Source organism: Paramormyrops kingsleyae, chromosome 20, assembly GCF_048594095.1.
Source record: "Paramormyrops kingsleyae isolate MSU_618 chromosome 20, PKINGS_0.4, whole genome shotgun sequence".
In the NCBI taxonomy this organism is placed as follows: Eukaryota; Metazoa; Chordata; class Actinopteri; order Osteoglossiformes; family Mormyridae; genus Paramormyrops; species Paramormyrops kingsleyae.
This window is the reverse complement of record NC_132816.1, coordinates 2152978-2178371: the sequence shown is the minus strand read 5'-3', so window position 1 is coordinate 2178371 and position 25394 is coordinate 2152978. Positions and strand designations below refer to the sequence as shown.

General features: G+C 41.2%; 1 protein-coding gene across 2 annotated transcripts in view; it reads left to right on the top strand.

The window, feature by feature from the left end:
* The first annotated feature begins 12245 nt into the window (after positions 1–12245).
* Positions 12246–25394, top strand: part of LOC111853475 (EGF-containing fibulin-like extracellular matrix protein 2) — a 41690-nt gene continuing 28541 nt past the window's right edge. The window contains exons 1-4 of one of the 2 annotated variants that reach the window (XM_072703506.1): positions 12246–12476; positions 13256–13347; positions 15232–15277; positions 15399–15650. In XM_072703506.1, coding sequence (XP_072559607.1) covers positions 13267–13347; positions 15232–15277; positions 15399–15650 — 379 coding nt within the window. In that variant the 5' untranslated portion in view covers positions 12246–12476; positions 13256–13266. The remainder of the gene's footprint in view (positions 12477–13255; positions 13348–15231; positions 15278–15398; positions 15651–25394) is intronic. The other variant, XM_023830412.2, reaches the window with a different exon arrangement.

Sequence of the window (25394 nt, the reverse complement as noted above, 5' to 3'; positions counted from 1 at the left end):
GAGAGCTACCTTTTAGTGATGAGGGCTTTACTGCGTATTTAAGCTGGTTCATCCATTGCCACTCTTAAGACCATAACTTCCTTAACAAGTTTATTGTTTGTTACAAAAATGACCTGAATGCTGTGAAATTCAACAAATGGAAGGGGGACGGGTTTAGCTAGATAAAAATCTACATCCAAAAAAAACTTTTTTTCCAATTTATAGTACAAGGTCCATAGACAATACACGGCAAATAATATTTAGGTGTTTAGCTGTAAAATCAAGAAAGAAATTTACTTTATTGTAAACAATATATGACCTAATTCATCAAAGTGGAACACTTTAAATAACATTACTAATTTTAGGTAATGTGTACACACACAAACACACACAAGGACTTTCCATAAATTTGAAACGAATGGAAATGAGGAATTTTCAGTTATATAATGTGCTGTATTTACTTACATGTGTGACTCCCTCACTGCAAAACACAAAACTAGCTAAGTAAGATGTTTTTTAATGGTTTTATTTTTAGAAAAAGATGAGAGTAACTACATTGTCAGTACAGCACCTGTTGGATAGGAAATGATGAATGAAATAGTTATTCGCTACCATGAATGGTCATCATGTTCATGATGCTGGAACACAGTGTACATTCACATACCTGTAAATCACTGCAGTGATGCACTGGGCCCTGAAGCTATAATCACTCTCCTGTCCCTTTTGTATTGGTTAGTTTTAATTCAAATACATTACTTTCAAATGGTGTTGTATCCCGTCACTGCAGTTGCCAGAGTGTTGCACTGTTAAGTGTCCTTGGTCTCTTTTTGACCAGCTTTGCAGAGCTCTGATTGACAGGTTGAGGTAAGGTGTGAGGTATGCTTGTCTGCCCATGCAGTCCTGCTGGAAGAAAAATTAAGAAAAATGTTTTACATTTTTTGAGAATATAATCTAAAAAAAAAAAAAATCTCTTGGAACGCTTGCTTAATTCTGTACAAATGTTGCAAATTTTTTGGTTTCATGACAGTAGTCCATTGACAACTAGTGTTTAACATATCTGCACATATCTTCCGCACAGATATTTTGTCTTTATTGTCATACTTTTGTTGACTGACTCATTCAGGTCTGTTCTTGCCATTTTGCTATTAATTGCCATTGTAGTCACTGGCTCCCAATGAGATACAAAACACAAATGTTTGGTGTTTTATGTTACAGTATTTCAGATGTGTTACTAATTACAAAGCAGCCAATAGACTGCTTGTCAATTAATTTTTTAACGCAGAACAGCTCTCTTAGAACTATACTTTCAATTTATTACAACTTGAAATGAATGTTTAACTTAAAACTACTAGTTGCTTCTAATGTGATAATTATTTTTTGTAAACAAATGAATAAAACAATAATTTTTGTAATAAAATCAATAAATGAAAGCATTTTGACTGAATTAAGCAAGGGTCCCAAGACATTCTGTGAGCACTATATTTCTCAGGTGACATTTGTCTTCATAAAATAAAATATTTAGGCTTTATATCTATCTCCATTAAAAAATAAATATATTTTTAACCTTTGGTAAATGAGGGTACAGTTGCTTTCAGACTTACTGGATATCATATGACCTGACTTCTAGAAGATTCCATGATTCCCATCTGCCACTGCTTCTCAGTGTAAGTCCTCAAACTTCCAATACGACTCGGTCTCTCCTGGATATCCAGTTGTCCAGATTTGCTTACAATTTGGCTAGCAGGTCCATTGTGTTTGAGTTATTTGAGGTTTACTTGCTGATAACTTAAAAATCACATGTACTTTTTGAGGGAGGAAATAAAACATCAAAAAATGACCAATATGGACGAACAACTTTACACAACTACAAACTTTCTTTAAGGGTAGTTCAAGGACTCAAGTTCAAGGACTTTGTTTCAATGATAAAATATCCTTTTATCCTGGAACTATCTATAATATTCAATTATGTATATATGCATCATAACATATGTTTTTTTTTATTGTAGGAAGCATTAAAAGCAGAACCCAAAGCTAAGGTTTTAAAGTAACAGTCACCAATTTCATAAAAATTAAAATATTGCAATAAAATATTTAAAAAGCATGAAAAAAGCTAGGAAAAGATATTCAGTTGGTAACCAGCCCAGATGTGGCTCAGAACTCAGTGCAATGCTAAAATGTTTGATTGGGGGGCTATTCCACAAAGCAGGACTTTCCAGGTAGCTGGATAACTTAAGTCAAATGTGAAAATTGCCCAATAGGATGAGAGGTAATGACACGCCCAGCTCGTCTGATCCTCATGTGTGCCACGCCCCCTCATTTACCACGTGTGCTGCCCCGATTGTGATCACCTGTTTCCTGTTATTTTCGGCTTGTCTTGTGTATTTCAGTCCACATTCAAGTCTGTTTCCCCAGGTCTGTCATTTTGAGTCTGTTTACCACAAATAAAGCCTGTTTTCTAGTATACCCAGCTCCCTTCGCCTGCTTCCCCGTCCCGACACAACAGATAAGTGAAACTCCTATTGGAAAGCCCTTACATTTGGCTTTAGTTATTTGGCTAATGAAGAAATCCTGTTTTGTTGGAATAGCCTCCAACTCCGAACATGTAATTGTCCTAGCTGCATAGCTGAGTGGATTTATTAAGTGTGTTGGCCCTTCTGCACAAGTTCAATAACACCTTTCAGCAGTTATTGAGCAGCAGTGATGAGAGTACTGTTGGTGCTACTCTTTATGTAATTCTGTGGGTTGGATGTTCCAAAACTGTCTTAGTGATGATGGTTTCAATAAGAAACATTATATGTACAAAAGTATTGAGACACCTGGTCATTACACCTACAGAAACTTTTATAACATCTCATTCTAAAGCCGTAGGCATCAATATGGAGTTGGTCCCCCTTATGCAGTTATAACAGCTACCACTCTTCTGGGAAGGCTTTCCACAAGATTTTAAAGTGTGTCTGTAGGAGTTTTTGCCCATTCAACCAGAAAAGCATTTGCAGGGTCAGACACTGATTCTGGACATGAAGGCCTGGCTCGCAATCTCCATTCTAGTTCATCCCAAAGGTGTTCAGTGAGGTTGAGGTCAGGGCTCTGTATGGGCTAGTCATGTTCATCCACACCAAACTCATCCAACCATGCCCTTATGGACTTTGCTTTGTGCATTGGGGCACACTCATGCTGGAACAGAAAATGGCCTTCCCCAAACTGTTCCCATAAAATTGGAAGCATAGAATTGTCCAAAATGTCTTGGTATGCTGAAGCATTAAGAGTTTTCTAGCCCAACTCCTGAGAAACAACCCCATACCATTATCCCTCCTCCACCAAACTGTACAGCTGGCACAATGCAGTCAGGCAGGTAACGTTCTCCTGGCATCTGCCAAACCCAGGCTTATCCACCAGACTGCTAGATAGAGAAACGTGATTCATCACTCTACGCTCGGTATTGCGCTGGTGATGTGAGGCTTGCATGGAGCTGCTCGGCCATGGAAGCCCATTCCATGAAGCTCCTGGCTCATAGTATTTGTGCTGGGGATAATGGCAGAGAACTCTGCACTCTGTCAACAGAACACTGGTGACTTTTATGCACTATGAGCCTCAGCACTCGCTGACCCTTATCTGTTACTTTGTGTGGTCTGTCACTTCCTGGCTGAGTTTAAGTTGTTCTTAAATGCTTCCACTTTACAGTATGTAGATTGGTTACTGTTACCACGAAAACCATCCCTGTTTAGGAAATGACATCAGTGGCGAGAGCAGGCTGGGATACGGGAGTGAAAGAAAGGAACTGGGAAATGCGGGTACTGAATAAAGGAACCTGACTAGTCGCTACACAGCTGGTGCGTGTTTGTGATCTGTATACGCACATCTACACAGTAATACCACTTACAGTTGGCTGTGGAATATCTAGCAGGGAGGAAATTTCATGAATTGACTTATTGCAAAGGTGGCATCCTAAGACAGTACCACACTTGAATTCACTGAGCTCTTTGAGATGACTGATTCTTTTACAAATGTATGTAAACCTGACTGCATGGCTAGGTGCTTATACACCTGTGGCAATGGGTCTGAATGAAACACCTGAATTAAATTATTAAGAGGTGTATCCCAATACGTTTTGTCGCTAAGACTTTACTTAAAGCAGTCATCATAATGCATTATAGATACCTTCATAATGCATTATAATGCATTCATAACGTATTATACACATGGTTATAACTATTTATAAAAAGGCCTAACACATTTTATCCATCTTTATTATACACTATGAATGCTCTATGAAATGTAATAATGCACTATAAATACCTTTATAATACTTTATGAAAGCATTATAATGTATTATGAAGGTATCTATAATGCATTATACATGAGTACTATAAGTAAAGCGTTACCCTTTTGTCCATATAGTGTATGTATAAATAGGGGAAACGGGTAACTACAGCGACGTTATTATAGACAGAACTTAACAGAACAAGAATCAAAAGGGACCACAAGCACAGATAGCACATATAGCACAGTGCAAACAATGACCAATTCAGGAACAGAGCGAAGGCAGGCACCTAAATACACAGATAGCAAGAGCATGACAAGGGACAGATGTGCACCATTACAAATTACACACAAAGGACTAAGAGCTAAAAGAAGAGTTGTGGGTTATTAATATACACTAAGGAATACATGTGAAACAAGACATCTACAAACCAAAACAAAAGTAGGGATAACCAGAAACAAGGATACAAAAACAATGACCTATACTGAAAATACCCAAAGCTGGGCAAATATGAAGAAAGCAAGCCAAACATTTTTTTCTAAGACTGACATTTTGGACACCCAAACCACCATCACCCAGTCCTCATTCTGTGCCCCCCCCCCATATCTTAGAGTGGGGGAGGGGGGGTCCCACCTTTAAAAATGTGGCATTATAGGTTACAGTTAAAACATGACATGACCAGCTTGTTTTATTAAAAAACAAAAAGATAAATATAGGCAAAGCTATTTATAACATGTTTGGAACACAAATAGGGTGTCAAATGCAAAGTGTGTCTGACAGATGGCCTTCACAGTTTGAACACTGCTGAGCTTCCCATACGAGTGTGTTTGTGACCATATGAATGAGCATTTAATGAATAACAATGTGTGACCTGCCAGTCAGGTACTTCTTATAAATTGCAGGTATATTAATCTCTTTCAAGGGCCTGTTGGATATTTTGTATATCATCCAATAGGAAGAAGTCACATGTGTATCTGTATTTGAGTATTTTCATTTCTAACTGGATCAACCTGCTTATTTTCAGTATAACGGTGCCATTGACCATCACCTTAATCGTGGTTATTGGAGTTTCAGAAAAAATACTGAAGACTTGTCCTTGATGTCGTCAATGGTAGGTATGGGCATGACAGGAGGTAACATTTTAAGACACTGAATGAGGTTTTCTTTAGTCTTAGCTTATCCCTCATACACGGGGGAGACGTGTGGGATCAAGCTGCAGGGTCATCCAGTTTTCCATCGTTCATGGAGCAGTTTTGGGGGATTAGGGTCTTGAACAAGATACCAACAGCGATATTATCACGCTTCTGGCTTCACGCTTCTGGCCACAGGATTTAAGCTGGCTTCCCTACACGGGTACAGGCTCCTAACCCACAGGGTCACACACCCGCCCCAAACAGTATAGATTTATAGGTTTCCATTATTTGTTTTCTTGTTTAAAAGGGCAGTAATCACCCAGCCACTCAGGGCTAAAAGCCAGCTGGCACAGTCAATGCTGTACGTGAGTAAAAACAGGCACCACTTCCCTTCATCTCTTCTCTCCTTTCTGAATTACCTGCAACATTTGGGAGGTCAGAAAGATGGGGTTGAAGGCAAAAGGCTCTCAGGCCCCCAGTCAATGCCGGGTGCCGGCTCCTGCCGTGAGCCACTTCCAAGTGTATCGTTGCCACAGAAACCAGCCGGACAGAATAAGACGCCCCCCCCACACACCCCCCGGCATCGCCCCGGTTAGACCATCAGGTTCTGAACATCCACTGTGCACAGCTACAGACAATATGCTGGAGGTTCATGGGGGTCATCTGTGTCTCATTATGGAGGGCAACAAAATTCTGCTGAAGACGGAATTGCCAGCGATGGGATTAACGTAATTAACCATACTTGCTTGTATATGCTTCCTCTGGCCAAATTACACATTTAAGAAATCATTTAAACATGATGTGAAGAAATTAACTCCTTTGCCAAAACATATGTAAAAAACAAAGAAAAATGTAATTTTATTGTTTTGAGATTGTTTAACATTGATTGTAGAAGTTGTCGTATAGTACAGCAGAATAACATCCTTCATGATTATGAGTGTGTATCTCCTACCAGAAGATGGACTGGACTCCGGCAACTGGTACCAGCTTCTCCATCTTACTCCAGCCTGTAGAGATACCACAGTCTGCCTGTCTCATCCTGTTCTTAATTCACCATCAATAGTTGGGTGGGTTTAGTGTAGCTGACTTCAATCTAGTGACCTAAACTCATACTACTCAGGTTATTCTGTAAAATTCTGTATTAAAGTCAGCTGTAATTATATTTGAGTCACTAAACCATGCATGACACAGCCAAAAAGCAGATCTTTAGAATTTATACATCGCATTCATATTTGCACAAGATGTTAGTGACGGGTCATTTGAGAAATTGCTGTGAAACAGAAAATGACATAAATCTGCTTTAAATGCTCCTGCAGGTCTTTTTTGCCCAAACAAGGGCAAAACACCAGGCTGTGTCAGCAGCTACGTCTTGGTGATAGCTGATGGATCTTTCAGGGGTTCGAATCACCTACAACCTGTCCCTACACACACATAGCCAAGCGAGGCCCTCATGGCCAAAACACCAGCCGTCACTCCCCATTAACCAAGGCTGCTATCTACCGTAATCTCAGCTGGCAACTGTGAGCAGTTTAGCTACCCACAGTGCCCACTGGGATTATGGTAAATACAGCGATTTCCCCTGTGCTGCTGTATTGACCAGCCCAAGCTGTCACCCCAAGCCTGGATGTCAGGGCTCTGAATGGAGATGTCACCATAATTACAGAAGCGTATCTCAATGAGCTCAACCATTTGTGTCAAGAGGTCAACTGAGGTCAAATCTTTTGCTTGAGTCATTTTCTATTCCTTTTAGAATTGCTGGCGACTTGCATTGAATGCTTATTTTTCAGTTAATTTTGGTAGAGGTGTCCAATGGCACCATGTCTGATGTCGACGGTACTGCATTGAGAACTGATTGTATCATTTTGATTGGCCATCAGTTCTGGATGGAGCACCTACTGCATTGGAAGAAACATCACAAGATGACTGGCAGTTGAAAAAATACTCATTGCTCCCAGCTGGATACTTATGGCTGCACCTCAGCAGACCTACAGAAGACAGACATATATGCATAGTGCATAGTGGATACATGAAAAAACATAAACTTTAAAATTAAACTATATATATATATATATATATATATATATATATATATATATACACACACACACACACACACACACACACACACACACACATATATATCCATATATATAATTGTTTTTGAAGAAGCTTCCAGCATGCAACATTATAAACCACATCGGTGCATTAGATCTTGTCTGAGAAATTTTAAATATATTAAAGGCGTAAGTTGGATGTTTTTGTTACATAGTTTGATACTGAAATAACATTTTATCCTTCTTATATATCCATTTGTGTTATACATTGTGTGACAAACATATTGGGCAAGTAACTACTGTGTTCTCTGCCATCTGCAGGCTATTTAATGTACTACACTTTATTTCCACTGTCATAAAGAGCCTTGAAGAACAAGCAGCACCTTTGCCTTCTGATTTTTCTGTTGTCCACGCAGCTTAAAGTATATCATTTCTGGAGGAAAAAGCTGTAGCTGACAAAATTATATGGTTAGCATGTAAGATACAATAGAGAGCATTTAAGTGGATCTGAAGGTCATGGCTTGATTTTGCACTACAGAGAGCCTTTGCTACAGAGAACTTGGCTATTCATACAGCTCAAACAGCATTTGCTTTGTTTTACGTGTACTGTTATACTGTACTAATGACTTTCCCTTGTGTCCTATGCTCCTCTCTCAAACTCCGAATCTTCTCTCTCCCTCCTGTTTCTACTTTGTCATTATTGCTGGAAAGCCAGCACAGAGGAAAAAAGATACAGAAGTAGTTCACCCTTGATGTTGATGGTGCTAAGAATGACAGGCAACATCTCTTCTAAAACTCTTCTAAACTGTCATTAACAAACTGTAGAATAATTGGCTATTAAGCAGGGCTGGACTGGACCACCCATCTAGCATACCAGGCATTTTCGCGGTGGACTGACGGGTATGTGGGCCAGCAAAATATATTGTAGGGGCTTCCCCCCTTTGGGGTGGTATGGTGGTGCAGCGGTTAGCACTGCAACCGCACACATCTGGGAGAAGGGTTCCATGTATGTAAAGTTTGCATGTTCTCCCCGTGTCATCGTGGGGTTTCCTCTAAGTACTCTGGTTTCCCCTAGTCCAAAAACATGCTGAGGATGACTGGAGTTACCAACTTGCCCATAGATGTGAATGATGTGTGAGTGATTGGTGTGTGAGTGTGCCCTGTGATGGGTTGGCAACTTGTGCCAGTAGGCGCTGGACCCCTCGTGACCCTGAATAGGATATACAGTTATAGAAAATGTATGGATTCCTCTGACCCAGGTTGGCAAAGTGTATCATTTTAAAGGGGTTGTCTTTTAATCCCAGTCCAGCCCTGCCATTAACAAATACTCCACCTGCCTTTCTCAGAGCAGACTTGAAGTTGCTCCTCAGTACTGGAAGCAACCTTGTATGGTCTTAATGAAAAGTTCTCTCTCAGCCTCGCTTTCTTCTCTCTCATGGATCTATCTACAGATGCTGACCGGCAGTAGGTTCTCAACAGCCAGAACTGAGATATGTATCACAGGCATCCACAGAGCTGGTTTGAGCTATATCACAGAAAGGTTCTCTCACGTGACTTGGAAAAGATCTCTGGCGTACTGGATCTTGTAGGAAACTATGCATGCCAGTGGACACAAAATATCCTGCTGATAACCAGGATTCTAACTCCACCCATCGACATGGCCCATCCTGCAACATCTACAGCTTAACTTGTATCCAAGCTGGATGTATCCAAGCCTCAGAAGCAAACCATTACATTAGAGAGATGGCTATGGCCTATGGCTCCCCACACTATGATGCCGGGAGTAACGCTGGTGTGTCTCTACACAACACTGCCAGAATTAGTCCTCTCCTCTTGGCGCAGCCATACGCACACCCAACGGTCATCCATGGTAATGCAAAACCGCGATTCATCGCTGAACATGGTATGATGCCACTCATCATCAGTCCATGCATTCCGGTTATGGCACCATTCCAAACACAGCCGTCTCTGCACTGGTGCTAAGGGCAACCTATGAATGAGATGGTGAACCCATAGTCCAGCTGATGCCAGTCGTCGGGACATGGTGCGGGATGACACGGGGTGTTGTAGAGAGCCCACTACCTGTGTCTGGATAGCAGGCGCAGATGTCATGGGGTCCTCTAATACTTGGCACACAATACGACGATCTTCCCTTTGTGTGGTCTGTCTTGGGCAACCAGAACCTGCACAACATGTGTGAGTGACCTCACGTGCCCATTGGTTCCAACATCGGGCGACTGACATCTGAATGCCCCACATGCCAGGCAATTGCACGATACGAGCAGCCAGACTTATGCAAACCCACAATGCAACCCCTATCAAACTCCATCAAGTGCTGGTAATGCTGTCTAATGCATCTACTAGGCTTCCTCTGTGTTTGGTGACTAGACCTGGCAGCTCCTTTCAAATCAATCAAATCATTTACATATCCATCGCTGGTCTGCACGTGTACCAAATTACATCCTAATCGGACCATTACTTCTGGGTACTTAACTTTTTTGTCACTGAATGTATACAGTAGTATGCAAAAGTTTGTAAATAATAAATAACATATTTTGGTCATTTTTTAATGGAAAAGATGTAAACACTGTCTCTGTAGGAAATGGAAAAAATGCACAAAATTTACACCAAACATTGATGCATAGTTACTTTTTTTGTCATAAATTGAACAGAGATAAAAAATAAAAACATTATTGTGGCACTCTGCAAAAGTTTGGGCACCCTACATAATCAGTACTTAGTAACAAATGGGGGTTTTGATTTGTCTTTCTGACCAGCATATGAGCAGTTCTCTCCAAGAGTTGTCTTGGACTTCCAGATCTCATCTTGACCTCCACAGTTCCCCTGAACTGCCATCTCTTAATTACACTTCTCACTGTGGAAACTGCAAGGTGACAATGCTTTGCTATCTTCTTGTAGCCTTCTCCTACATTGTGGACATCAATAACTTTCATTTTCAGAGTCTTACACAGCTGCTTAGAGGAACCCATGGTTGCTGAGTGTCCACAAGTGTGTGCACAAGGTTTGAAGAGTCAGAGTATTTGTAAAGCTTTGAAATTGGCACCAGCTGACATTTACTAATGACAGCTGTTGCCATGCATCAGATCTAACGAGCTGATTAAGGTCTGAAACCTTGTAAAAAGAATCTGAGACTTTGGAACTCTTAGGGTGCCCAAACTTTTGCAGAGTGCCATAATAATGTTTATATTTTTTTTATCTTTGTTCAATCTATGACATAAAAAGTAACTATGCATCAATGTTTGGTGAAAATATTGTGCATTTTTTCCACTTCCTACAGAGACAGTGTTTGCATCTTTTCCATTAAAAAATGACCAAAATATGTTATTTATTATTTACAAACTTTTGCATACTACTGTATACATTCAGTGACAAAAAAGTTAAGTACCCAGAAGTAATGGTCCGATTAGGATGTAATTTGGTACACGTGCAGACCAGCGATGGATATGTAAATGATTTGATTGATTTGAAAGGAGCTGCCAGGTCTAGTCACCAAACACAGAGGATGCCTCGTAGATGCATTAGACAGCATTACCAGCACTTGATGGAGTTTGATAGGGGTTGCATCAATGTTTGGTGAAAATATTGTGCATTTTTTCCATTTCCTACAGAGACTGTGTTTACATCTTTTCCATTAAAAAATTACCAAAATATGTTATTTATCGAGGGGTGCCCAAACTTTTGCATACTACTGTATATTCAATGGCATTTACATATTAGTTTCCATATTGGCACCAACGTTTGATCCAAACGTACATCTTATATTTCATCTTTACTTCTATTTAATTAACAAATGCTTTTGTCCAAAGCGACGTACAAGAGAGTGTGCAACACAGACATACAGTTGTCAAGGGTCAAGGAGCCAATTAGGCATAAGTGCAGCTAGGCTGAGCTTCCAGTGAATGTCCAGCAACAAAAGTGTAAGCCATGTAGGCAGTATCAGAATCAATAGTTACACTCACCTAGAATTTACATTATACATAGTAATGTAGCATTTCATGCATATTTTCAGTCTAACCAAAGGCACACGTCTGCAATGTGCGTATGGTCCACTGGTCCTGCTTGTGAATCTCCCGGTATTGGGCTCTCTGCCAATAGCAACTTGCTAGATAATTGCTGGGGTACCAAACAGGCATCAGGACTCAAGAGCAAAAGACTGAGACAAAGGCCTGTGCAGATCTCCATGGCTCGACCCGGAATCGGAGTCCGTATATTGGGGAGACAGTAGAGGATGCATTGAAAAGAGATGGCCGATTTATAGATGAAGTGTTTCAGGGATCGATCTCTCTGTGCAAAGAAGGAGAAAAAAAAGAATATGATTTAAACACAGTTTTGAAACTTTGGCAAAACCAAAAGTTTGAAGGACTGAGTTGGAACCTACAGCTTAGACTGCCATTGGCCTGATACTTCGATGGCAAAAGTTTCCCCTTTTCTTACATGTGAGCTGCAGAAGAAAGGTCAAAATAGATAGACATAGATGTTTAGTATAGCTGTGAAGCATTGATCTCCACTATTAAATGGAGCATCTGATATGTTGTAGGGCAGAAGTGGTTGTGAACTGTTTTCCCCCACAAAAGCCAGAAAATTAAATTAAATATTAATAACCGATAAATGCACTTACATTCCCTCCAGCACACAAATCTTTTACATGGAAATGTGCTGAATTAGACACAAAAACAAGAACTATAAACAGAATTCATGCTGAATTTGAAATGACCTCCAGGGGGCGCTATATGTCTAATAACAATTATAATAATTGCGAGGGGAACACATCCAAGTGGAGTTTCCTAAAGGAAAACGATGGGACAGCGCGGTGGTGTGAGACCTGCGAGGAGCGCCGCCTCCCACATTCCGCATGTTCCCTCTGATTCTTCTGGGTGTTGGACTGCAGGAGATTACAGCAGTTGCCATACCATCACTTCACAACTGAAGATTAATTTAACTCCGGATTTTTTTTCCTTTACTGTGGGCTTTTCTTTAGAGGTGCTGTCCTAAGATCTGCTCTTTTCACTGAGCTACACCAGGTAACAGGTATTGACTGCTGAGTTTGCAGCGTGTGTATGACCTGAAAACAAATATGCGTTTAGCCTTTAAATACGCACAGGTGTTCAGCGGTGGAAAGATGTTCAGCTATAGTAATGTGTAGGAATGCAGTGACCGTTAACGTGTGCATTTGTGCGTACGCTTGGTAAACTTTTATCTGTAATGTATATTGAATTATTTTTATTTATTTGCATTGTATTACATAATAATTTTCCCCCTTAAACACCATACAAAATGCGTCTCTCAGTTAAACTTATTCCATGCGTATTTTATATATACCGAAATTTCTGTGACACTGACAGTAATTAATATACAACGTCAATAAATCTTTGCCATAGTTCAGTCCTCTCTCTCTACACGAAGATGTAACTAAAGTTGGTGTTTTCACACGGAAAAAAGCAGATGGAGTTGCGCCATGCATTGCGTTGCGAAATTTCTCAGCTCTGATTTTCGAACAGCTGAATTTTGGCATAAACGTTACAGTGTGTAAAGTGAGGCTTGCTTAACATGCGCGTTTGCCTGAGACCCCTTGGTGCGTTTAGTGCACTCCGAGGGAAAAACAAACGAAAAAACGCCGCATGCCTCCAGCTGTCTAAGACGAGACTGGAGCCGCTCCAGCAAAAACACTGCCCTCCAAACACGGGGAGATGTTTGCACTTGCTCAACGATTTAGCTTCTGATGTAATAACGGCTATTACATTTATCGACTGCCTTGAAACATGGAACATAAATAGGCCCGTAATAACGCCTTTCTTCCCTATTTTTAGGGCTGTTCACCATGTTCAGGATATGCTTGTGTCTAAGCGTGGTCATTAACTCCGTTCTTTCCCAAGAGGCAGAGGACCCGGTCTCTTACACGGTAAGTGCGCCTCCCGCTCCATTCGTATGCATTAAAACAGACACATTCATTTGTCCCGGGGGTGCCCAGTATCTGCTCTGTGTTTCTTTATACATCCATAACAATTTTCGGAAAGTATGATCCACTGTTCCAGAGTCAGATGTGCTACTTATCTTCACTGCATATTCTTAACAAACATAGTTTACTTACATTTAAATATGCTTTTATAATATACAACTGAATGTTAATAACATGTTGTTATTCTTTGGTGACAGATTATTTATTTTCTGAGTCCTGTAAAAAAAAAAAACATGAGAATTGAACACCATATAGGAAAAAAATACATTTAGTTTTAAATGTAAATTATTTGTTTTTAATGCAATCAATAAATGAACAGGTACTGTAGGTATAACCCTAATACAGACAAAAACATTACTAAATTGGATGCTGAGATACACTCGCTCACATTTTCATTAGTTCTTGGTGGATTGTAACAGTGACTTTGAGTCCATGCAAACAGATAAAGAATTCTTAGAATTTGCTCTTCACTGGCATCCCTCCACGCAGTCCTGGGCATCCTTTAAGGCAGCGTTTCCCAATTTGGTCCACAGTCGGTACACATTTTTGCTTCCTCCCAGCTCATTGATATATTCACAGAAGCCCATGAGTTAATCAGCACCAAATCCTAACCGGGAGGTAGGAGGGTGGAAAAATGTGAACTGCTGTGGGTCCATGAGGACCGGATTGGGAAACACCGCTTTAGGAGGTTATGAGGGATGGGAAGATGGTCATCGTGGAAGACACCTCACCCAGCAGGAGAAGGAGGTTACATTACAGGCAACATATCAGAGCTCATCAAGCTGTCCTTATAGCATGATATGTTTCTGAAGGCCCAACCAGGAGATGAGTTCCCAGGTTTTGTTTCAACCAACCAGTTGAGTTCTCTGTAACTCTCACTCGTTATACTCAACTGGTTGGTTGAAACAAAATCTTGGTCTGGACTTGTACTTTCAGGACCTGAACTTTATACCTCTGGTACTGAAGAGATGCAGCCAATGCAGGTTTTTTGCAGAGCTTGGGTGTAGGCACTGTGTCGCCATCCTGTGGGTGCTGGCAGTTTCCTCTAAGGTTTTTCGTCACATTTCCATCAGCCAATGATAGTCTCTCTTTTCTTTATCCCCAGTTTCAAACTGCTCTCTTTGTCCCCAAAGTGCCAAACACCTCCAGCACTCATAGATAACAGTCCAGGATTCAAAGTGCGCCAATACTTAGAAGTTAGTTAGCATCATCTGCTCCTTTCCTCCTGGCATTGTGTGAATTATGGGATGGGGCTGGAATATACTATAGGACAGAGGGAGTGTTGAGTAATCGACAGTAAGCTCTGAATGAACCTAAGTCAGAGAGCTGTGGTGCCCCAGATAAGACGAGGCTCTTCACATTTTCAGGTTTCCAGACACAGCTCCACCAGCTGATATGGGGTGTTTCCTAGTGTGTGTGTGTGTGTGTGTGTGGGGGGGGGGGGGTTGACACAGGCCTAGGCCTAGGCCTGAACAGAAACCCCAGGATAATGTCTCTGGTGACTCAGTGTGAGGCACACATTCCGCCCTCTGTACAGGGGGGGGGGGCATTAGACACGTTGTGGGCGGGGACGGCTAGTCAAAGATGCTGGATGCCAAGGATAAGTGCCATAATTCTGGCAAGCTGGGTACTTAAGAAACAGCCATTTGACAACCTGTGTTAAGAGGTATTTGTTAGGGACACTGTCACATACATTACTTTCAAAGGAAAAGGATGCAAGTGCAGCATACTTATAGGTTATTTGAGTAATGTATTGGTAATTTCTGGAAAAACAGTGGATTGTTTTTAGATTTAAGCTATGACTGGCTGTATTCTTTTAATCAACAGTGCACAGATGGCTACGAATTTGAACCCCAAAGGCAAGTGTGCAAAGGTAACATATTAGCCTGGAATTTACCCCTCAAATTGACCATCCTTCCATTCTGCATGTCAGTCACTCTCCCGCTCTTCAAAGATGATGAGCAGCGCCTCCCGTCTCTCCGTGTTCCCCTCAGACATCGACGAGTGTGCCATCCTGCCTGACGCTTGCAAAGGCGGCATGCAGTGCACAAACCACTACGGCGGCTACCTCTGCCTTCCTCCCAGCGCCCAAATCATTGTCAACAATGGAGAGGAGAGTCAGGAACAGGCTGCAGAGCATGTCAATTCTCCCCCAGTCCCACCCAGGCACCGGGTTTACCAAAACGTGGTCCGAAACATGCATTGCAGCCCCGGATTTGTTCCTGATGAGCAGAACTTTTGCAGAGGTGAGCCCCCATCTTTCACTTTTGAAACTTGTCTTCAAGGTCTAGCCACCAGATTCTTTGAATGCCGAAGCTATTGCCTTCATTAGCATTGGCAGGAGGGGCAGATCTCATTTACCAGAAAGACATGTCAGTTTGTTCAGGCTGCCTATGAAATGCGGGACAACAGTAGGCTTGGGCAGTATCCAATTTACGTACCATCATTCCTTCTTGACATTTCACCCTGGTATTCGATGCATGCCAGTATTTAGAAAAAAAACATGTAAATCATGTAGGCTACTGTAAACTGACTCATCAGTGTGGAAGTTGAGCACTAGGAAAACAAGGAGACAATCAGCCTTCGTTCATTGATACCATTGTAGCTGCCTGGCCTGCGACCACGTGCAAACTAAGATTCAAGTATGCCATGCCATGCTCCAGCAACTTACAGAGCATTCATGCCGCATTTTGTTTCTGTAGTATTAACCTACGCATGTGTGTTGTTCTTTGCCTTTTTCTCATTACTTAAGTGAGGCTCCAATCGCCGCTAACGCTGTGCGCTACAGTACATCACCTCAATGCAGCATCTCCGGTATCAGTGTCATACAAGGAGGAGCGTCTGTATTTTTTATGGTATTAAAAATAATGCCTTCTGCCTGGACTGCCAGATACCGCAGTATGCCGTAATACCACCATACCGCCCAAGCCTAGACAATGCTAATAAATAATCAAAATGATAGATACTATAAGCTGTCAGACAAAGAATGACATCCTGGTAAACGCCTTCAGAGCTTCTGCTGGTGTTCTTAGGGCTTACATCTATTGGCTTTTGAAATCTCAGGCTCGCCTGCTGACAAGTTAGTGTGTCACGGATTTGGCTCCAGTATTGTTTTCTTTCTCGTCAGGCTTGGACCCTCAACAGGGATCAAGATTCCCGCAATACTCAATTTAGATAACATTATATTATAATAATTATGAGTCCCAACTGCTGCTGAAAGGCTTCATACACAAGAGTATAATGTTCCAAATGAGTCATCTGTCACGCTGAGACCACAGGCGATATTAAAAAGAAAAACACCAAGCTGTCGAGAAAAGACCAGAACTGATTCTCTGTTTCATGAGTCCTTGAATTGCTCAAGTTCAGCTTTCTGTTGCATTTTCCTTCATGTGTTCCATACCTCACGTCTCTCTGTGTGCATGTCTGATTGGGTGCTGGTGCAACTCAGTGACAGTGAAGAAGGAAATACAAGCACGGGAAAAAAGTCAAAGACAATCAGTGAGTAAGTGCTTTTGGTAGGCGAATTGTCACAATGTTCACAGACAGTGGATTTCCCAAGTAGAATCAGAATTGAAGGTTTCAGGATGGCTATCCTGGTTATATGTTCAGTTCCCCTTTTGGCTCTGTCTGGGAGTTTGATGGTCCCTCCTGTGTATGCAATTGTTTCTTCTTGGTACTCAGGTATCCCATCCAGGGTGTCCCCTGCTTTTTGCCCTGGGTTTTCTGCCCCAGGTTCACTATGAGCCTCTACCTGTACTGTACTCATAGTTGTTATTGAAGATAAACAGATAGAAATTTATCATAAAAATGATTATAAAAAATTAGTAGTCTGAGGAATATTTAGAACCATTCTCTGACCCCCTTCAAAGAAGGTGATCATGTAATACTCCTGGGAAAGTTATGTTCATAAAGCATAATATCGCAGTGGTGAAGAGCATGGAATTTTGGGAAAGACTGGGGTTAACCCATTATCACTGGCTGATTTTTTTCGCTAAGTGCAGTGCGGAGATTTTGTTAATGCCTGGATCTGTATCCTGGACTAGGCTGATATATGGATCCCTCCTTTGGAAATTGTCATATCTGGGTTCTGGGTCCTGTGGGTCTAGGACCAGAATGAGAATGTCCAGGAATAGCTGATATATTCATGGAAGCCTGTGAGTTATCCGGCACCAAATCTTTACCTGTGATATGTGACAGCACTGCTTTTCTGAGATCAGCGTCCATCTATAAAATCAGCATCCATTCATGAGATAAGCATCCATCCATGTGATCAGCATCCATCCCTGAGACCAGCATCCATCCATGAGATTGGCGTCAATCCATGAATTCAGCATTCACCTATTAGATCACCGTCCATTCATGACATCAGCATCCATTCATAAAATCAGTGTCCATCCATGAAACCAGTGTCCATCCATGAAATCAGCATCCATCAGGCAGAAAAGAATCATGAAAATGCATATAACAAGATTCCGATTTTGTACGTGATAACCAACATTTTATGAATATTAACCACAGAATGGGGCCAAGGAGAAGAGAGAGAGATATTCACTATATATTTGACATGAGGTCAGTGTAGGGGGGTGAATACTGAGGTAGAATGTTTTCACTGTTTAGTTGTAATAAGACTTGTAGCTGTATTTATTAAAACTGGAGATACTTCAGGAAGCATTTACAGTAAGCAGATAGATGGCATAGTGTTGCTGTTAGATATATGCCATGAAAACCTTTAAATCTTTAAAGAGAGAGCTATGCCGGTCAGTACCGTAAAGAGTTAAACAATATGATGAGCTGTAACCACAGGTACTTTAATGTGTCAGTCTTGCATTAAACTGAGAGCCAACTCAGACCGTGAAAAATCATTGCTGTTTTATCTACATTCAGCATGAGGAGATTGTTTCAAACTACAACATCTTTCATGCAGACCTCCATTTTAGAGGGCTAGGGTGTCTCATGGTTTTTACAGGGTCTCTTCTTAATGTTAATAATACCTCCAAGTGCAGTATTTATAAGCAATAACATTTTTACGGACATACACAGTTCAAGTTCTTCAAAGAAAAAGATGTGTGGTTTTTTTTGCACAGTCAAGACATAAAGGGGCATGACCAAGCTAAGATACAAGAAACAAGAATTTTTTGGTTTATTTAAAACCTGTCAGATATGTGTTGAATAATGAGGTGGATGATTTCAGACAGATTAACAATGTCATGGACTCTGCTGAATGTTGATACTGTCTTGGGGAATTCTGCAGAAAACTGATCGTTTCACATTCTGGTTCTTGTGTTTACTGTAATAGTAATCTGCATGTTTAAAAAAAAAGAAAAAAAAGTCTTTGGTTTTGAAAATAATAAAATTTGCATTTTGTTATGACAGATAGTTACATGTTGATCTCAGTGAAAGTTTCACTGTTGCTAAGACCGCACTCTCCCTGGTCCTGAATGTAATAAGTAAGATGCAGACGTGGTTTTTAGAGCTGAACATAGCTGACAGGAGATAATCAGAAAAGTACGTTGGGAATATAGGAATATGCCTGTGAAGTGTGAATTCTGAAATAAGAGGTGTGTTCTTTGATAAGGGCATGCAACCTTTGATGACCTTCAGAATAGAAATGACATCAGAGGGGATTTGTGCATAGTTTTTGTACATATGTACATACTTTGGTGAAAATATATAGACCGATGACTGAAAACAACGTTCTCGATTGTTTTAGGGTGGCAGTGATGTTGCGAATGAAATTACATGTGAAGCTTAACTAGTGGTGTACCAATGTAGTATTTTTGACCAACGCTGATAACTGACATATTCAGATTAGGTGATTGATCCCCCCACTCAGCAAATTTTGTGGTTGGGCACCCAGGAGGTGGTGCCCCTTGTGTCTTCAGATTGAAAGTAGGGTTAAAATGTGAAAGAGTCGACAAAATCCCTCGTCCTCCACTACAGAAAACGGCTTGTTGTCCAGTGCCATCATCTCCATTATTTCAGTAGTTATGTCTTTAGGTCTGGTGCTGTTAACTTGAATTTTTTTGTGATCAAATTTTTATTATCACATCAGACAGAGTTCAATACCGTTGTCTCAACCAACATATCATACATCTATAACCCACTAATCTTCTGCATCACCTGTGCTTATTTGGTATAAAACTCACACGGTCACAGTTCCTGTTATGTGGTGGGAAAGCAAGACACTGAAATGGCTAGGAATCACAAAAGTTCCCAGTCCAGACAGTCCAAGAACTTGGAATCAGGGGCCGTATTACAGAAACTTCCTTACTTTCAGATCTTATCTAAACTGTTTGGTAATCACGATAACTGGGGTTAGAACCTGATTTAGGAAAAAAAGCTGTTACAGTCAAACAGGTCCTAAGCCAATCCTAACTTTAGGGTAACAGTTAAGCTGCCCTAACTTTAACTGGCCAGCACTAGTGTTAACTATAGCTAAACGTGTTTAATCCGTATGCCTGCTCTTTTATTGCTTTTACCCATCCAATGAAATGATATAAAGTGAGAAAAGCCTGGGGAGAAGATGCAAACTACTACACACAAACAGGCAGAAGCAGGTTCTGCACCCAACACGCCATAGGCTTCAGTGCTGATGGATATCCAGCCATGCTTCCATCTTTCCAGCACAGGGTTGCAGTACCTCTTTAAAATAGAGTGTCTACACCATGGAACAGTGTGCCCATGTCCACAGCCCATTGCTGTGATGGCTAGTCTAGCTACCTCTGTCCCAAGCCAAGTTATACTGGGGTTAGTCCAGCGAGATGTTTTTGGATGTTTTCTCTTTCCTTTAGGAAGAGACAAATTACCCTGCTTTGAATGCTTCACAGAGAAGCTTTGCTCTTCTCATAAAATCACTTTTTAATGATGTTTTCTGGTTTTTCTAGTTTTAATGCAGAATTAACAACTTTTTAAGCTCATTGCTTAAAAACACCTGGTCTGTTTGAAGAATGTAAAACTAACCGTTCTGTGCTTGTGATGAACAGATGAACAGAACGTGTTCATTTCTACAAAACCTGGTAGAAACATAACATCTCTTGTTTAAATTGTCACCCTCCCTATTTATATTACCTATAATTACTGATATAGTGGTCTGTGGATGAATCCCTCTGTTTTTGCACTGGTCCAGGTAGTGGAATTGAATGCTATGCCTATTACCAGTCTCCTGTAAAATTCCTCTCTCTCTTCCAATCCTTCACCTCAGCTGCCCGCTGCTTCCCAGCAGTTGTCCATTTACTTCCTCATAATTTCAAAGTCTAAATTAATTCTTGGTCCCATTTACCACTGAGCCTAAGACGAGGATCAACGAGACTCCAGTGATTCTTGATATTTACATGAGAAGAGCTTATTCCTTCTTGCAATTGTGTGTGGGTCCATTGCATTGTTTTCCGTAAATTCCTCAAGCAGGACCAGGAACATGGCCTGCAGTCCACGGTGGCCCATGGGTACTACCCATAATGCAAAGGCCGTGTCTCGTTAAAAGGCTGATGGTCCTGCAAACTTTAAACCTGATACTGCTCGACAATGACGCTGAATCGTAACAGCCTTTCCCAAAATCACCACTGGATTATGCTTCATTTCCTCTTAATTTCCTATTAAAATGGGATTTATGACAAGCAGAACAGTGCAGAGAACAAGCCAGGGTTGTCAGTATCACGGCCAAGCAGGGCAGCCAGAAGGATAAAGATCATGAAATGTAAATTGCTTTCATATTGTTACACATCAAACAACCTTTTTATCTGGTTAAGTATATCCTCCCATGAGGGTCTGCAACCTCACCTGTGTGCTGTATTTTCCAGAATTGGCTCCAGGGACACTGCAGATAGGGAAGTTAGGGATGGATGGGTTGGATAATGATGGATGAATCAATTTGTCAAATGAGGCGTGAATCTAAAATGTCATGTGGGTGATTTTCCTGCAATTTTTAATACAGTGTTCGCTTGCGTTTAGCTGTGAGGATGATGTTTGAATTCTTCAGGCAGAGTTTCTGTCACAGCTCCCGGTTCACCCTCAGGCTGGCGTGCCCCAGTTTTGACGTCATGTCCCCGAATGACCGGAGTCAGCAAGCAGAAATGTGGGAGGTTTAAGCACCATGCTCTGAACACGAATTAATTCTGTGCACACTGTGGCTCTTTAGGCCCATTCACTGGGATTTAATAGCAGGGACCGGTGACAACTTGCTAAGCTTTCATGTGACACCTTCACGGGCAGAGCTGCTCTGCACAGCTACCGGAGCAGTTGAGGATCAGGTCTTTCTTCTGCTGGATAAATAAACTTCAGGGTAGATTACCATCCTCTGCTGAGTTGCAAAATGTCCTTAGTGCCACACTTTGGAAAAAATATAATAATGGTTATATTTTTCAACAAGGCATGTAGTTGAAAGACATTTTAATCTCCTGCCATGATACATTTTCAAATATCTGACAGTTATAAATAGGATGTGTTGAAATAGCACTTATTCCTATAGATGAAAGTACAGTTTGCACACTTAGACCCACCATGATTGTGAAATAGAACTATAAAATTCATGCAGCCACACACTGAGATTAATTTAGTTACTTGCATATTTGTGTAACAGATGTCATACATTACGAGTGAAACACTGGTGTAGAAGAGGTCATATTTGTTTATCATGACATAATCGAGTAGCAGATGTTACTTTTGTTTATTGTGACATATCTGTGTCGTATGACTTCCGTGTGTGAATAATTTAGAGCACCCAGTTTTCATTTAGGCCAAAGCCTGTATGCAACTGTAACAAGATTTTTGTATTGCATTAACTTCGGTTTTCACATAGTAGATATTAAAACCTTTACTATTATCAGCTGTTTCTCTGTTAATGAATAATTATTGGCGTTACTCCAAGGCCGTGGTAATATGTACATTTTTACTACATTGAAAGATGGAAAGTTTGCAATCTACCGTCTCTGTTTCTGTTAATGGTTTGGCTTTGAAACCAGGATCACAACTTGTCCAAAAAAACAACAATAGACAAGATAAGCTTCAACTGCAGGGTGTTACGTGCAGAACGATTGGCTCTCAGCCTTGATGGTAAACAGAGAAAGCTGATGGATGAAGCTGGTAGTGGTGGGGTGGGGGTTTAGCTAAAGAATGAAGCTTGGATATGCTTCCTGGGCGAGACTTTGTGCTCATCCTGTTTCTGTGCTGAATAACTGATGATGGAGATTACTAACCATTTTAGTTACTAGTTAATGACACATTAAAATCCTTTGATTGTCTCAGAGCTGCAAATTAATATGCACAAACACTGTAGGCCTTCGAGGAAAAGGAAGGTCGTATATTCCTTTAGCCACTTGCCAGCAGAGTGTGCTGGGCGAGTTTGCATTTTTCCTGGAGATTTGGAGGTTCAGCACTAGCTTTTTGTGGCGCGGAGTAGGAGAGCCTTCTCTCCCCCTGATGTACATGGATCCTGGGGCAGGCGTGTGCTTGTTTACATGAAGGCCTCTGGAGACACTGGCAGGGTGGAGCAGCTTGGGCTTGCAGCCCAGCACACGGGTTGTCTCTTAGATAGGCAGCAGGCCTGAGGCAGCCTGGAAAGGCCTGAGGCATCCAGTGAAGCCCGGTGATGCCCGAGGCAGTAAAGTCAGGCATGGGGAGGCCCGAGGAAGCCTGGCAAGGTCTGGGGTGTCCAGGGAAATTTGAGGCAGCCTGGGCAGGCCCAAAGTGGTTCAATTAGGCCTAGGGAGGTCTGGCAGTCCCTGAGGTAGCCCAGCAAGGGCCGGGGAGGCCAGGCAAGGCCTGAGGGAATTTAGTGAGGCCCGTTGAGGCCCATGGCAGTCTAGCAAGGCTCGGGGAGGCCTACAGAGGTCCAGTGAGGCCCAGCGATGCCCTTGGTAGTTCAGTGAGGCCCAAGGCGGTCCAAGAAGAACCAGGGTGGCGTGCAGGGGTCCAACAAAACCCAGGGAGGCCTGGTGAGCCCTGAGGTGGTACATTGCAGCCAAAGGCAGCCCATCTGTTTTAGCAGACTTGCACAGGCAGGGTTGCCTGTTTATACCGAGCACCTCCAGGCAGGCTTTAACTCACCACATGGTCACTAGGTTATGGAGCTTCAACAGCATTAGGTTCTGTTCTGGAATCACTATCCGCTTTACGCGGTATATAGTGCAGGTATATAGTGAATTTGTTATTCTATTGGGAATCAGGTTTGAGAATTCTGGAACATTCCGCTGTTTTGTCGGTGGCAGAAATGAAATACGTATTTTATGCGTCCTTTGCTTTGTCTGATTTTAATTGACTCTGGTTTTCATTCTTGAAGAAAAGTTACCCACCTCTTATTTCAGTTCTTATTTCTGGAACATTCTTACAATATACAACTATATACACAAGGAACGTACTGGTTTTGATTTTATTGCCAGCATTTTCTCCAAGCGATCCCACCAGGCTGTCCCCCTGCCATTGACCCGTGTTCTTGGAACAGGATCCAGGCCCCGTGTGACCCTGTCCTGGATGAGCAGCTAGGGAAGATGGACAGATTGATTATGTTTAAGCATGTATCTGCTTTGTTTCACAATAGAAATTTCATCATAGTTCTGAGTTACAGTTCATCAAATTATGCATGCATCTCAACACTAAACCAAGCCAATCATTGTTTTGAAGAGAATTTTTAAAATCTGATTGTCTTATCGTTATTCTTTTATCTGACATTGCATTATCATATGAGGGTTGATTCTCTCTAATTTAGGAATGCGTGAAGCATGTTTTTTGTGATATGATTGTGTGAAGCTTTGGGCATCGTTTTCGGTTTTTGAATTTGCAGTGTCCAAGACGTTGATCTCTCATTTAGCCAGACAGTATACAGTAAGGGATTAAATGTACTTTAACAGAAATCGCATTGTGTTTTTGTTTGTTCAAACCTCTGGCATTCAGTATAAAGGATGACCTTTACGTAATTGTTTAAAACCAGCCCTTGAAAAAACTAATTTTTAACAGATTTTAAACTACTTGTGTAAAATTGCAGGGCTTTGATAGTGGTGGATCCACATTCCTGGCTCTGGAATGTAGAAAAACAGCCTGATTGATTTCACTCTGACCATGACACTTATTTTGACCTTTGCCAAAATAATTATATAAAATTTGCCGTTGATGTGTAATAATGATATTTTAGTGTCTTCTGTTTCTAAGTGCAGAATCTAATTTATCCAAGATTTAGATGGTCATGAGCAGAAAATAATATTCATAAGTCAGAGGAAGATCCAGAATTGAAACACAAATGATTTAGTGAAGATGTCAGTTTGAAGCAGAATTTTAAAAAGGGTATGCTGTTTGTATTTTAACAAAACACCCTCCCCTCCCTGCTAAAGTCCATTTCAGTTTGGGTGACCAGACAATCCAAGTCAGGAAGGAAACTTTGAGCTGCTTCAGGTTTTACAAACTGCTTTAAAACTGAAAGGCTCCTGCAAAACAGTTCAGTTCTTCTTGTGCTTTTACTGATTTGTTTCCTTGATCGAAAAACTCATCCAGCTGTTTCACATCAACATTAGTGACACATGCATGATTATAGGAGACCAATCAGCAAACAGCAAGAACTCAGTGCTTAAGTGAAATCCAGGTCCTTTTGATTGAAATGGTAGCTTACAAATCCTGTCCTGGCTCAAAATGTTCTCCCTGACATGGATTTTCAGTGTAACTTTGCTTTCCTTAAGCTTTCTTTGTGACTTAAAGAGCTTGCTAAACGTGTTTCTAACCTGTTTGTTAACAGAAATATCTCCTGAATGTTTTTCCAAATAATGTATGAAACATTCACTACCCACTGTCTCTAAAATGCAGGTATATAGTGAATCTGCTATTCTATTGCTTTGTTGTGAAGCTGTAACCAGTAATTTAACCAATACTCAGAACAGAGAATTGCACATCTATCTCTGTAATAAATTACATCTCAGCAGCTCATGTTGACATACTAAATTCAAGCCACTTAAGGAATAACTACTTAAGGAAAAGAGCTGTCAGTGCATGATAGTCTCAGCTATGCCTGA